Source organism: Canis lupus, chromosome 28 (genome assembly GCF_011100685.1).
Source record: "Canis lupus familiaris isolate Mischka breed German Shepherd chromosome 28, alternate assembly UU_Cfam_GSD_1.0, whole genome shotgun sequence".
Lineage (NCBI taxonomy): Eukaryota > Metazoa > Chordata > Mammalia > Carnivora > Canidae > Canis > Canis lupus.
Genome location: NC_049249.1, coordinates 16,702,890 through 16,718,522, shown reverse-complemented (window position 1 = coordinate 16,718,522; position 15,633 = coordinate 16,702,890). Strand labels below are relative to the sequence as shown.

Below are 15,633 nucleotides of genomic sequence, written 5' to 3'. Positions count from 1 at the left end.
TGTGGAAAGACATCACAAAAAAATGTCCTTGAATTTAGACTCATTGTATTTACTTGGGTCACCTCTCTACCTCTGTGGCAATTACTATGTCCAGGAGGATTCTAAGCTGTCATTGGCAAGACCTAAGTCACATGCCTACCCTTGGACCCTGTGTAGAGTCAACCCAACCAAACATGGACTGATATTAGAGTTATGGATGATTCTCTAAGGAAAATATGGGTTCTGTAAAAGAAGAAGGGCAGGGGAATAAATACAAGGTAAAATGAAATATCCACCTCAATTATTATACTGTTAGACTCCTAATTAATGGAATGATTCTCAAAAGTCAGTATTAGCAATAGTTTATATTGTGAGACAATGACTTTAGGTGGATTATAAAGGAAGATCAATGATTTTTTGCCTAAAGGAAACTTAAGTTTAAATATAGAAAGATTTCAGTTGCTGGTAAGTAAATACCCAAAGTTAACTGTGCTGGAGCACCTGGATGACTCAGTCAGTTAAGCATTTGCCTTTGGTTCAGGTCATGATCTTAGGGTCCTGGGATTGAGCCCCATATCAGGCTCTCTGCTCAGAGTCTCCTTCTCCTTCTCCTTCTGCCTGCCACTCTGCCTAGTTTTGCTCTCTCTGTCAAATAAATGAGTAAATAAAATCTTAAAAAATAAAAACAAAAACCACTGTTCTAACTATGTTTTAATAAATAACAAATAAATGACAATCCTAAAATATCTATGGAGGACAGGAAACAATAAAAAAATGTAACATAACAGGAGGGAGAAAGACTGAAATAGAACTTCTATAAGAGAAACTATACTAAAAAAGTAAAAATTAAATGAATATGTCTGACATGGGGTTGGACAAAGCCAAGGAGAAAGTTAATGAATGGAGATAGATCAAAAGAAGTTATATAGAATGTAGCCCTGATATTCAAAAGCAGAGGGTATATGGAAGGGAAAATAAGAGACATGAATAATACAGCGTATGTTTGATTGGAATCCCAGAGAGGAGAGCGAGTAGGGCACAGACAGTATTTAAAGAGATATTTTCCAGAACTGATTAAAGATATGAATTTACAGATTCAAGAGGTCTATTCACTCTCAAGCAGAATACTAAAAAGGTGACCATACCTGGACTTAACAAAGTGAAACTGTTGAAAACCGAAAACAGAAAATCTTAAAAGCAATCAGAAAGAAAAACAGTTTATTTCAAAAGAATTTCAATTAGACTAACAGCTGACTTGTCTGTGGCAATAATGCAAGTAAGAAATAGTGAAGTGTTATCTTCTGTGTAGAGCAGGGATCAGCAAACTATGGCCGCATAGGCCCCAACCAGCCTGCTGCTAGTTTTTATAAATCAAGTTTTATTGGAACACAATCATACTCATTATTTATGTATTATCTATGGCTGCTTTCACACTAAGTAGTTGTAAGAGATCACATCCAAAGCCTAACATATTTACTATTTGTCCATTTGTTGAAGAAGTATGCTGACCCTTGATGTAGTGAAATAAGGTAACTATCACCTAATAGAATTCTGTACCCAGTGAAAGCACTTTTCAGTATAAGAGTGAAAAAAGGCATTTTTAGATGCTCCCAGATCATTACTAGGAAAATTCTAAAGAATGTATTTCAGACAGAAGGAAAATGATCCCAGATGGAAGGATTATGTTGCAAGAATGAATAATAGTAATAGTAACTGTGTGGAGAAGTGTAAATGAACACTGCCTATATAAAACAGTAAAAATAATGTGAGGTTGGGTTTAAAAATAGCATTGAATTAAAATTCCAGACAACAATAATGTGAACTAGAAGGGACGGAGTAAATGGAAGAAAGTGTTTCAAGTTCATTATTTACTTTCCCAAACAGAAAGTAAAGGTTTTAAGTAACCTTGTAGTGTTTATAAATTAAGTATGCCTATTATAAGTTCTAAGGTAACCACTAAAAGAACTGAAACAGTAGATGAAATTTCTACACTGTAGATGAGAGTGAAATGTTTAAAAAAAAGCAACCCAAGACAAAGTTAGAAAAGAGAGAAAAAAACAAAACAAGTAAGAAAGTAGAAGAATAAATTAAAATGTAATATTTAAACTCAAATATATTAGTAATTACAATAAAAGTAAAACAGAATAATAAATATAGTTAAAAGGCAAAGGTTGCAATACTGGATTTTTTTAAAAAAGCAAAACCCAATTATATACTATTTACAACTGACACAGCTGAAGTAAAAGTATACAATAAAATTGAAAGCAAATAAAAATACAAAATACAGAAACATTGAAGGTAAATTGAAAATTGAAAGAAAGGGTAGCCCAGGTGGCTCAGCAGTTTAGTGCCTCCTTCAGCCCAGGGTCTGATCCTGGAGAACCAGGATCGATTCCCATGTCGGGCTCCCTGCATGGAGCCTGCTTCTCCCTCTACCTGTGTCTCTGCCTCTCTCTCTCTAATAAATAAATTTTAAAAAATTAAAAGTAAGTAAAAAGGCAGAAAAAGTTCTAACATGTGAACATTAAAAAAAGAAAGCCAGTGGTGCTATATTAATATTAGACAAAATAAATGTTCTGGCAAAAATCACAACTAAAGATAAATGACTTTATTTCAAGAATAATAAAAGGTTAAATTCACTAGTAATATATGAAAATTAAAAATATATAGGTATTAAATAAACAGTCCTAAAATATATAAAGCAAAATGTGACAAAATGACAAGGAGAAACAAAGTCATTATCTCAATGGAAGCCTTTAATATACTTTTCTCAGTACATGATAGAATAAACTGTATCCCCAACACAGCAGCCAAAGTGAGAAACACTTTTCCATTTTCTCTTCAGAGCCTTCCAGTGATTCCCCATGTTATTCTGACTAAGAGCCAAAATCCTCACTATGCTTTACTCTCCCTTCATGATGTGGATTCTCCTCACCATTCGGCCTGATCTCCCCCTACCCTGCTTCTTGTTTGCCCTGCGCCAGTCATACTGGCCATCAGGCGTATTCTTTAACTCACCGAGCATGTTCCTCCCTCACAGTGTTTGCACTAGGTGCTCTCTCTGTCTGGAATGTTCTTCCCACAGAATCTCAGGAATCCTTTCTTTCCTCATTTCCTTCAAGTCTTTTTTTATTTTTTTTATCATTCTTTTTTTGGTATATTTTTTTATTGGAGTTCAATTTGCCAACATACAGTATAACACCCAGTGTTCATCCTGTCAAGTGCCCCCCTCAGTGCCCGTCATCCAGTCATCCCATCCCCCCACCCACCTCCCCTTCCACTTCCCCTTGTTCGTTTCCCAGAGTTAGGTGTCTCTCATGTTTCATCACCCTCTCTGATATTTCCCACTCATTTTCTCTCCTTTCCCCTTTAATCCCTTTCACTATTATTTATATTCCCCAAATGAATGAAACTATATAAAGTTTGTCCTTCTCCAATTGACTTACTTCACTCAGCATAATACCCTCCAGTTCCATCCATGTTGAAGCAAATGGTGAGTATTCGTTGTTTCTAATGGCTGAGGAATATTCCATTGTATATATAGACCACAATTCTTTATCTATTCATCTTTCGATGGACACTGGGCTACTTCCACATCCTTCAAGTCTTTCAGGTCACTTCCATAAAGCCTTTTTGGATACTCAGTTCACATTCTTATTTTGTCGTGTCATATCCTCTTTCCCTGCTTTATTTTTTAATTCTTACAAGCACTGCTGTTTAACTTACAGTATATCTTATTTAGACACCTTGTCCATTGTCTGAATCCCCCAGCAAAATGTAAACTCCATGAGGGCAGAGAATTGTTGTCTGTTTTGTCCTCCGATGTAGGTTCAGCATCCAGAGCAGTGCCTGGCACAGTGTAGCCACTCAATATTTGTTGAAGGAATGAATGAAAGGTAAAATTAGTAAATATCTATCAAATTTAGACTCTATAGAGTTGTTTTTTTTCAGATAAACAAGAACAGAAATATTCACTTTTAACTTGAGTAAACCTGAAAAACTTGTGTTAGTTGAAAGCTGACTTCTTTGCTAGTTAAGTGCCCACACCATATTATGGTTACTTGGCAGAGTCACAACTAAAAGGATACATTTTTTTGAGAGGTGAATTGGCAGCTGAGAATGATAAAGAAGTCATAAAGTCATAAAGTCATAAAGTGACATAAAGTAACAGCTGCAGCCACATCTCCACAATTTCCACAAAGGCTTATTTAAAAGTTTGTACCAGTGCCCACCATGGTCTAAGCCTTAATTTACCTTCACCAATTTTCGATTTTCCACATTTTCCTAATTTTTTGTATAAATAGACATTATTTTGGGGGTCAGAAAAAATATTTGTTCTGTTTTATAACTTAAAAAACAAAGGATTGGAGTTGGAGAGAAGAAGAAAGTCCTATTTATTATTTTAAATTATGAATGAATTAATTAATTAATAAACAAAAAAAACTAAGCATCCAGATTTTAGGCTCCTCAAAGTCAGGGCCTTAGGTAAATTAATCTCTAATTTCCCATCACCTCTTCCCACACAGTGCCTTGCTCACAGTGGGTGTTTAATAAATATTTGTTGAACTGCATATACAATAATTGCATTATATTTCTTCTTTCTTTCTTTCTTTCTTTCTTTCTTTCTTTCTTTCTTTCTTTCTTTTTGTATATTTAACAGGGATCTATTTATATTTACACTTTTGGTGAGGAGCCAACCTTTGATAAAGTTCTAGAGGCTTGTGATGGGAAATTTCAGGCAATTGACTTTATCCCACCCGGAAATGAATACTGCATGGTAAGGAATATCTTATTATCTCACAGTAGGATTTAAAGAAAAGATTTTGGAAGATCATGTGCAACCTTACACAAATAGGAGGCAGAGGGTATTCTTGAGGATGTGGGAGAAATGCCAATCCCTTCCATCATCAAATCTACTCCCCAGTTAGAATGACATAATTGTATTGTGACTTCATAGTAGTAAGCATCTGAAAACAGTCAAAGCAACTGAAATCTTAGGAGCCATCCTGTTTATATTCACCATCCAAGTTTTCCAAGCCAGATCTTTCAACATTCATTGCTAAAGAGTTACCAAAACTCATTAAACAATTAGTGTTTGCCCTCTTTCTGAGTGGTACAGACTCTCTGAGGATAAAAATGAAATACTGGCCATACTCAAGACATAAATTCAATCTACTTATGAAAAATAACCCACCTACTATATTCAGAAAATAAACTTTTTCCTGGTGTTTAATTGCTTACCTTTATTGATCTCAAGAAACATTTCATTTTTTTATATGATTGATCAACGAATCCATTAAGATTTTGGGAGTCCTAGCAAAATATGTACAAGATCTATATGAGAAATTTACAAAACTAATGAAAGAAATACAAGATCTAAATAAATAAGTATTGCATGTACATTGGAAACAGGACTCAATATTGTAAAAGTGTTAGTTCTTTCCAACCTTACCTATAGATTCAATGCAATTCCAGTCAAAATCCTAGCAAGTTATTTTGTGTGTATCAATAAACTGATTCTAAAGTGTATACAGAGTGGCAAAACACTCAGAATTGCAAATATAACATTGAAGAACAAAGTATAGGACTAATACTACCCAATTTCAAAATTTATTACAAAGCTACAGTAATGAAGACAGCATGGTATTGGTAAAAGACTGGACAAATAGAACAATGGAACAGAATAGAGAACCTAGAAGTAGATCCACACAAATATAGTTAACTGACCTTTGTCAAAGAGGCAAAAGCAATTCAATTGAGAAGAGATAGTCTTTTCAACAAATGGTTGCAGGAGCAACTAGACATCCACCTGCAGAATCAGCAGCAGCAGCAGCATCACCATCATCACCATCATCACCATCATCACCATTTAGTCACAGACCTTACACCTTTATAAAAAAATTAGCTCACATTGAATTACAGACCTAAATGTAAGATGAAAAACTAGAAAATTCCTAGAAAATGGCACAGGAGAAAAATCTAAGTGCCTCAGGTTTGGCAATGACTTTCTTGACACAACACAAAAACATAATCTACAAGAGGAAAAATTGGTAAGTAGGACATCATTAAAATAAAAAACTTGTACTCTGGGAAAGACACCACTAAGAGACAAAAAATACAAGCCACAGATTGGGAGAAAAATCTTTGCAAAACATATATCTGATAAAGGACTGGTTTCCAAAATGGAAAAACAACCCTTAAAATTCAACAATAAGAAAATAACCAATCCCAGTAAAATAAATAAATAAATAAAAATGGGCAAAAGATCAAATATGTTGCCACAGAAAATATACAGATGGCAAATAAGTATATGAAAAGATGTTCAACATTATTCATCATTAGCGAATTGCAAATGAAAACAATGATATGACACCACACACATATTAGAATGCCTAAAATCTAAAACACTAGCAATATCAAGTGCTAGCATTGATATGGAGCAACCAAAACCTTTAGTCAGCGCCTATAAGAATCAAAGTGGTACAGCCTACTATGGAAGTTTGGCGGTTTCTCACAAACTAAATATACTCTTACCTTATGATTCAGCAATTGAGCTTCTTGGTATTTACTTAAATTAGTTGAAAATCTATGCCTCACACAGACACCTGCACATGAATTTTTATAGCAGCTTTACTCAAAATTGCCAAAAGTTGGAAGTAACCACGATGTCCTTCAATAGGTAAATGGATAAACAAACCGTGATATATCAATACAATGGAATATTATTCAGCACTAAGCATAAACTATCTATTAAACTATGAAAAGACATAGAATAGCCTTAAATGAATAACCTTAAATGAAAGAAGCCAATTTGAGAAATCTGTATGATTTTCTCCATATAACATTCTGGAAAAAGAAAAGCTATGTTAACAGTAAAAAGATCAGGGGTTGCCAGGGGTTCAGTGGGGAAGGATGGAGCACAGAGAATTTTTAGGGCAGTGAAACTATTTGCTACGATACTGTGATGATGAATACATATCATACATTTGTCAAAACCTATAGAATGTATAACACAAAAAATGAGCCCTAATGTAAACTATGGGCTTTAGTCAATAATAATGTATCAATATTGGCTCATCAATTCTAATAAATGTACCACACTAATGCAAGATAATAATAGAGGAAATAATACGTGTAGGGGAGAAGGGTAAGGGCAATTCTGTACTTTCTGCTCAAACTTCTGTAATACTAAAACTGCTCTTAAAAGCAAAGTCTGTCAGGGATGCTTGGGTGGCTCAGTCAGTTAAGTGTCCAACTCTTGATCTCAGCTCGGGTATTGATCTCAGGGTCTTGAGTTCAAGCCTCATGCTTTTCTTTTTTTGAAAAAGTAAAGTCTGTTAGTTAAAAATATATATATAATTTCCTATTTTGAGCTTTATTCATTAAGCAATAATCCTGTTGAATTTCCAAGTAACTCAGTTATGTTACATGAAAAAAATTTTATTTAATTTTTCTAATCCTAATTACTTATTATGTGTTATTTAAATTGTATAAAAGGTAATAGTTAATTTTTTTTTCAAATCAGAAGTACTGAAGTTGTCATTGTCATTATAACCCATATGGATAAAATGAAAATTTATATTAAATCATCAGAGTTATTGATATACTATAAGGAGATTTAGAACGTGCTTCCATAACAGAGTCCTACTTTCTATTGAGAGTTTTATCTTTTTTTTTTTTTTTTGTAGACACTCACACATTCAGGGGAAGTTTGCGTTTGGTGTATAGAAGATGGTACTTGTGCCGGCAAGATCTATCTGAATACCCCAGTAAGTGTGCCTTATAAATGGATTAAAATATTGAATTCTAATCCAATCCATGTTTTCATAATTATATGTCAATAGTCTATGAAAATACTTGTTACAGATGCCTATTGCATCTTTACCTTGTATATAAAACATTTCACAGCCCAGAGGGTGGAACCTAACATACTAAATCGGTGTATAGGAAAGTTTTTCTGTGATGGCAGTTGTTTCTGAAGTTCTTGTGGTTTGTGTCTCACTCATGTTATAAGTTTGTTGTGGATTGGCAGGGTCTCTGCTCCACAGAGTCCCTTTCTCAGGGCCAGGCTGAAGGAGTCTCCACCAATGAATTGTTCCTCAATGCCACAGTACAGGATGGGACTACTAGAGAGTCTTGAACTAGGTGCTTTTACTCAGAAATGAATCACCCCCTTGGCCATAATTAGTTAAATGGTCCCTTCTAACCTCAAGGAGGTTAGTTAGAAATGAAAGAAAACTGTCACTCTAACCATCTTGAGCCAAAAATTAAGAAGTGGAGGTTATTGGCTTAATCAACTCTAATGTATAGGACTTGTCTGGCCTCAGCTGTGGTTCAGTCCAGCAACTCAAATGATATCACCAAGGATCTTGTTTTTATCTCTATGTTTATAGTTTCATCTTAGGCTTATTTTAGTGGTCCCCAAATGCCACAGGTGTCAACCTCACAGATGTCAGACCATCAGGGAAGGTTTTCTTCCTCTGGTGGGAAGAGGAAGAGAAAAGAAGTTTCTCCTTTCCACAAAGCCAAATGTCTTAATAACATCCCTGAACTAATCACGGTGGATAGGGAAATGAGAAATGCTAATTGGCTTCAGCTCAGGCTTGAAAATGGGAGTCAGATCTGTTTCACTGAACTCCCAAAATAAAAGAGATGGTTTCTTAGTGGCTATTCAAGGGATTTTCCAGAAGAAAGTTGTATGGATGCTGGGTGGCAAACCACAACTGTTCACAACACTCACCACAAGGTGATACCATTATTTCTGCTATGTTCATAGTACATTTTACATAAAATAGTATTTTTTTAAATAGTATTTTTAAAAAAGGACCAAGAAACAATGGCCATTCTATTTCTCCCTTACATTATCATCATTTGATGTATTATACAGTTCTAGATGAGATAAGGATCTTGGTAGTAGAGATAGAAGTTGCAATCCTTCCTCTTTATAAAATTAAAATCTCAATTATAAAATAGGAAGAAGTGTCATAACTCATATAATAAAATTACAAGACACAAAAGATACACAACTCAGTAGGTTATATAAAACTCAGCCAACTAGTAAACATAAACATTCTTACCTGAAAAATTGAAATATGAGTAGACTACATGCTCTGGTGACAAGAGCTCAATGTGTTCATTTCTATTAAAACTACTAGAGCTAGAAGTGATCTTAAAGCTCATCTGATCCCATCTCCTTTTGCAGACAGGAGACATACAAAGGATTAACAACCCACCCAAGAGTCTCTGTAATCAGGATTTAACCTTGCTCTTCTTGGCTAAGGAGAGACATAGGCACTGTGAGAAGGTCTACTTTCTGTGCCAGAGAGATCTTCCCCTCATCTGAACAGAGGGGAGAGATTCAGACAGCTTTCACAGTTAATGACAAACCTTCACTGAGCTCCAAACCAGGCATGGTATACTCGTGGTTCGACCTGAGTTGGGGGCAGTTGGTGATTTTTCCTCACTGGAGAACACTGCAGCCTTGTGGGGAACTGATAAGTGCACTGACCCAGCAATGCTGAGGCCAGATCTCCCTGCCTGTGCATGGGACTGTGTTCCCCACAAACATTTTAGGCAGTGGTCCTCAGAGAACTCTCAGATCTGGACACTAACAACTTCCTTTGGTGGTACTTGCTAAGGCACATAAGACCCCTCTAGATATTGCTATCTATGTTTAGCCTAGGCTACTATTATCCTGGAATAGAGAATGATTCCAACAGATTATTTTGAGAACACACACACACACACTGAGAGAGACTCCTGCCAAAAAAAATAAAAGAAAGAAAAAGAAAAACCCTCGCCATTTCATTTCCAGTTTCACACTGAGATACACTGAAGACTCAACCTTTAAAATTCACCTTTAGGGGCACCTGGGTGGCTCAGTCAGTCAAGCATCTAACTCATGATTTCAGCTCAGGTCATGATCTCAGGGTTATGAGATCAAGCCCCATGTCTGGCTCTGTGCTCAGCATGGAGTCTGCTTGAGATTCTCTCTCTCCCTCTGCCCTTCCCCTCTTTCAAAAATAAAAATAAAATAAATAAAATTCACCTTTAAAATTTAAGTAAAAACCTGCTCAGTTGGGCAACTATGCATTCTAATGAAGAAGGACACCTGAGCTCTCAGCTTCGTCACCGGCTATGGGATTCTGAGGCAAATTGCTATTTTTTTCTTGGCCTCCATTATTCTTTCCTCAAAATGATGATTTCCTAAGGTCTTTTCTATTTCTAATGTTCTATGATTTTATTCAAAACAACTACAAAGAATAATTAATTATAGAAGAATGAATCTGATTACTTAAGTGTCATGAAAGCAAATTTATTCTCCTAGATATCATATTCTATAAATGATTGTGGGATAAGCAGGGATCTGTGATGCATGTCTTTGGTTACAGAATACACAGTGTGGTAATATGATTATTTTCTTGTCTTCCTCCATTGTACCAGCATCCCAGGATCTACCATAATCCAACAGATGAATGCTGATTTTTAAAAATCACTAACATTCTGTAAAGATGTCCAAAAGATGCTAGGGATGTATTTTAAATTTATTTTATTTTTTAATTATTGTTGGTATATGATCATTTCATAATAATTTGGGGACAAAAATGAAGCCATGGTTTAAAGCTCAAGAAATCTCTTTATATTTTTATGATTCTAACATTAGAATAAAAGAATAACAAGTACTGATTCCTGTGACTCATGCAATCGATTAACTCAGGAATGCCACATGTCTAATTTGTAATACTACATAACACATGCCACTCTCCACACTCAGAGGGCTTTTCAACTAAATTGTAGATTCTTACACATAGTAGGGCAGGCTTTGTGTTCTGGCACAGTGCAGTGAAGCATCTGGGGTTGTTTTAAACAGGCAACAGTTCTGGCTTGCTCTCCTTCCTCCCTCTCTGCAGCTGTGGGCACCATGGGGGGCTCCATCCACTTCCTTGATGTCAGAGATGCTGAGGCCCCTAAAGCAATTTACAAGGCCCTCCCATCTGAATGGTCTGTGCAGCACCTCCTGTAAGTATTCTCTGCTTCTGGCAGCCACATTGTCAGGCCTGTCTGTTGAAAATTCCAGTGAAGCCATAATTTCTTTTTTTTTTTTTTTTAAGATTTATTTAGTCACTTGAGAGAGAGGGAGAAAGAGGAGGGTGGAGGGGCAGAGGGAGAGAGGGAGAAAGTCTTAAGCAGATTCTGTGCTGAGCATGGAGCCCAACGTGGGGCTCGATCCTACAACCCCAAGATCACAACCTGCGCTGAAACTCAAGAGTCAGATGCTCAACCGATAGTGCCACCCAGATGCCCCCAGCCATAATTTTTTTTCAATTCAAATTTTACATGTTTTGTTTTGAAAATCAACACGTTGACTCAGTTCAGAGTCAAGGGGTGCATAGTGACAAGTCTCCCACTTTTGTCCTCAAACACCCAGTTCTCCTCTCTGGAGGCAGCCTGTTCCCGATTGATTCGTCATGTCTTCTTTCCAGAGATATTCTATCCATAAATAAGCAAAGATGTAAATCCTTTCTTTTACCTTCACAAATAACTATCAAGCACTTGGAATGTGCTTTTTACTTTGTTGTATTAACCTTCGAGATGGAGGCTCTTATAGTCTCTGTTACAGAACAGGGAGATGAAGCACAAAATATTTAAATAATTTTCCTCATGTTAGTACATGGTAGTAAATGGCAATATCAGGAGCTGAACCCAAGCAGTTGGTCCAGAGTCACTGCTTTTGCTTTTATTTTATTCTTTCAAGTTTTTGTTTAAATGCCTTTGCTTTTATTTATTTTTAAAGATTTATTTATTTATTCATGAGAGGGAGAGAGGCAGAGACATAGGCAGAGGGAGAAGCAGGATCCTTGCAGGGAGCCTGATGTGGGACTCAATCCCTAGACCCAGGATCACACCCTGCACCAAAGGCAGATGCTCAGCTGCTGAGCCACCCAGGCGTCCCTTTGCTTTTAAATAGAAAACCACATACAATGTTCTACGTTTCATTTTTTTCTCACCTAATGGTATATCTTGGACATTGTTCTCTATTCACACATAAAGACCTTTTTTACTCTGTTTTATGGCTACATAGTATTCCATTATATGAATATACTACCATTTTTAATTTTTAAATTTTAATTACAATATTGTTAACATAGTGTTATATTAGTTGCAGGTGTACAATATAGTGATCAATAATTCTATTATACATTAGTCGGTGCTCACCATGATAATTGTGCTCTTTAATCCCCATCACCTGATTCCCCATCCCCATCCCATCTGGTCACCATCAGTTCATTCTCTATTGTTAAGAGTGTTTCTTGATTTGTCTGTCTCTCTTTTTCCTTTGCTCATTTGCTTTGTTTCTTAAATTCCACATATAAGTGGAATCATACAATAATTGTCTTCTTTTGCTTAGTATTATACCCCCCAGCTCCATCCATGTTTTTGCAAATGGCAAGATTTCATTTTTTTATGACTGAGTGATATTCCATTGCATGTAAAAATACCACATCTTCTTTATCCACTCATCTGTTGATGGTACTTGGGCTGCTTCCATAATTTACTTATTGTAGATAATCCTGCAATAAACATAGGGATACCTGTATCCCTTTAAATTTGTGTTTTTGTATTTTGGGGATAAATACCCAATATACCATCATTTTTAAAAGATTGTATTGATGGGCATTTAGATGATTTCTTTTTTTTTTACGTTTGTTTTTAAGTTCGATTTGCCAACATATAGTATAACACCCAGTGCATCCCATCAAGTGCCCTCCTCAGTACCCGTCACCGAGTTACCCTATTCCCCGCCCACGTACCCTTCTGCAACCCTTTGTTTGTTTCCCAGAGTTAGGAGTCTCTCATGGTTTGTCTTCCACTCATTTTTTCTCACTCATTCCCCCTCCTTTCCCTTATAATACGTTTCACTATTTCCTATATTCCACATATGAGTGGAACCATATGATGATTGTCCTTCTCCGGTTGACTTACTTCACTCAGCATAATACCCTCCAGTTCCACCAACATCAAAGTGAATGGTGGGTATTCGTCCTTTCTGATGGCTGAATACTATTCCATTGTATATATATACCAATCTTCTTTATCCATTCACCTGTTGAAGGACATCATGGTTCCTTCCACAGTTTGGCGATTGTGGACATTGCTGCTATGAACATTGGGGTGCAGGTGTTCGACATTTCACTTCATCTGTATCTTTGGGGGTAAATCCCCAGTAGTGCAATTGCTGGGTCATAGGGCAGCTCTATTTTTAACTTCTTGAGGAAACTCCACACAGTTTTTCAGAGTGGCTGTACCAGTTTGAATCCCCACCAACAGTGCAAGAGGGTTCCCCCTTCTCCTCTTCCTCTCCAACATTTGTTATTTCCTGTCTTGTTAATTTTCACCATTCTCACTTGTGTGAGGTGGTATCTCATTGTGGTTTTGATTTGTATTTCCCTGATGGCCAGTGATACGGAGCATTTTCTCATGTGCTTGTTGGCCATGTCTATGTCTTCTTTGGAGAAATCTCTGTCCATGTCTCATGCCCATTTCATAATTGGATTTTTTGTTTCTTGGGTGTTGAGTTTAACAAGTACTTTATAGATCTTGGATACTAGTCCTTTATCTGATACGTCATTTGCAAATATCTTCTCCCCTATTCTGTAGTTGTCTTTTGTTGACTGTTTCTTTTGCTGTGCAGAAGCTTTTTATCTTGATTAAGTCTCAATAATTCATTTTTTCTTTTGTTTCCCTTGCCTTCAGAGATGTATCTTGCAAGAGGTTGCTGTGGCCAAGTTCAAAAAGGGTGTTGGCTGTGTTCTCCTCTAGGATTTTGATGGATTCCTATCTCACATTTAGATCTTTCAACCATTTTGAGTTTATTTTTGTGTATGGTGTAAGAGAATGGTCTAGTTTCATTCTTCTGCATGTGGCTGTCCAATTTTCCCAGCACCATTTATTGAAGAGACTGTCCTTTTTTAAATTTTTCTTTATTTATTCATGAGAGAGAGAGAGAGAGGCAGAGACACAGGTAGAGGGAGAAGCAGGCTCCATGCAGGGAGCCCAATGTGGGACTCGATCCCGGGACTCCAGGACCACGCCCTGGGCCCAAGGCAGGCTCTAAAATGCTGAGCCACCCAGGGATCCCCTGAGACTGTCCTTTTCCCAATGGATAGTCTTTCTTGCTTTGTTGAATATTAGTTGACCATGGAGTTGAGGGCCCATTTCTGGGTTCTCTATTCTGTTCCGTTGATCTACGTGTCTGTTTTTGTGTCAGTACCACACTGTCTTGATGATCACTGCTTTGTAATACAGCTTGAAATACAGCATTGTGATGCCCCCAGCTTTGGCTTTCTTTTTCAATATTCCTCTGGCTATTCAGCGTTTTTTCTGATTCCATACAAATCTTAAGATTATTTGTTCCAAGTCTGTGAAGAAAGTCCATGGTATTTTGATAGGGATTGCATTGAATGTGTAAATTGCCCTGGATAGCGTAGACATTTTCACAATATTTATTCTTCCAATCCATGAGAATGGAACATTTTCCCATCTCTTTGCATCTTCCTCAACTTCTTTCAGAAGTGTTCTGTAGTTTTCAGGGTATAGATCCTTTACCTCTTTGGTTAAGTTAATTCTAGGTATCTTATGCCTTTGGGTGTGATTGTAAATGGGATTGATTCCTTAATTTCTCTTTCCTCAGTCTCATTGTTAGTGTATATAAACGCTACTGATTTCTGTGCATTGGTTTTGTATTTTCCCACATTGCTGAATTGCTGTATGAGTTCTAACAATCTTGGGGTGGAGTCTTTTGGGTTTTCTATGTAGAGTATCATGTCATCTGCAAAGAGGGAGAATTTGACTTCTTCTTTGCCAATTTGAATGCCTTCTATTTCTTTTTGTTGTCTGATTGCTGAGGCTAGGACTTCTAGTACTTTGTTGAATAACAACCATGAGAGTGGACATCCCTGTCATGTTCCTGATCTTAGGAGAAAGGCTCTCAGTTTTTCCCCATTGAGAATGATATTCACTGTGGGCTTTTCATAAATGGCTTTTAAAATATTAAGGAATGTTCCCTGTATCCCTACACTTTGAAGACTTTTAATCAGGAATGGATAGTGTATTTTGTCAAATGCTTTCTCTGCATCTATTGAGAGGATCATATGGTTCTTGTTTTTTCTCTTCTTGATGTGATCCATCACGTTGATCGTTTTACAAGTGTTGAACCATCCTTGCATTCCAGGGATAAATCCCACTTGGTCATGGTGAATAATTCTCTTAATGTACTGTTGGATCCTATTAGTTAGTATCTTGGTGAGAAATTTTGTATACATGTTCATCAGGGATATTGGTCTATAATTCTCCTTTTTGGTGGGGTCTTTGTCTGGTTTTGGTATCAAGGTAATGCTGGCCTCATAAAACGAGTTTGGAAGTATTCCCTCCCTTTCTATCCTTTGAAACAGCTTTAGTAGAATAGGTATTATTTCTTCTTTAAACATTTGATAGAACTCCCCTGAGAAGCCATCTTGCCCTGGACTTTTGTGTATTGGGAGGTTTTTGATGACTGCTTCAATTTCCTCGCTGGTTACTGGCCTGTTCAGGTTTTCTATTTCTTCCTGTTCCAGTTTTGGTAATTTGTGGTTTTCTAGAAATACATCCATTTCT

At 36.6% G+C, this 15,633-nt stretch overlaps 1 protein-coding gene across 3 annotated transcripts in view; it reads left to right on the top strand.

Annotated features, from left to right (window-relative positions):
* CFAP43 (cilia and flagella associated protein 43) overlaps positions 1 to 15,633 on the top strand; it is a 111,529-nt gene that overhangs the window by 29,954 nt on the left and 65,942 nt on the right. For 2 of the 3 annotated variants that reach the window (XM_038578720.1, XM_038578718.1), the window contains exons 9-11: positions 4,640 to 4,756; positions 7,668 to 7,748; positions 10,850 to 10,998. In XM_038578720.1, coding sequence (XP_038434648.1) covers positions 4,640 to 4,756; positions 7,668 to 7,748; positions 10,850 to 10,998 — 347 coding nt within the window. The remainder of the gene's footprint in view (positions 1 to 4,639; positions 4,757 to 7,667; positions 7,749 to 10,849; positions 10,999 to 15,633) is intronic. The other variant, XM_038578719.1, reaches the window with a different exon arrangement.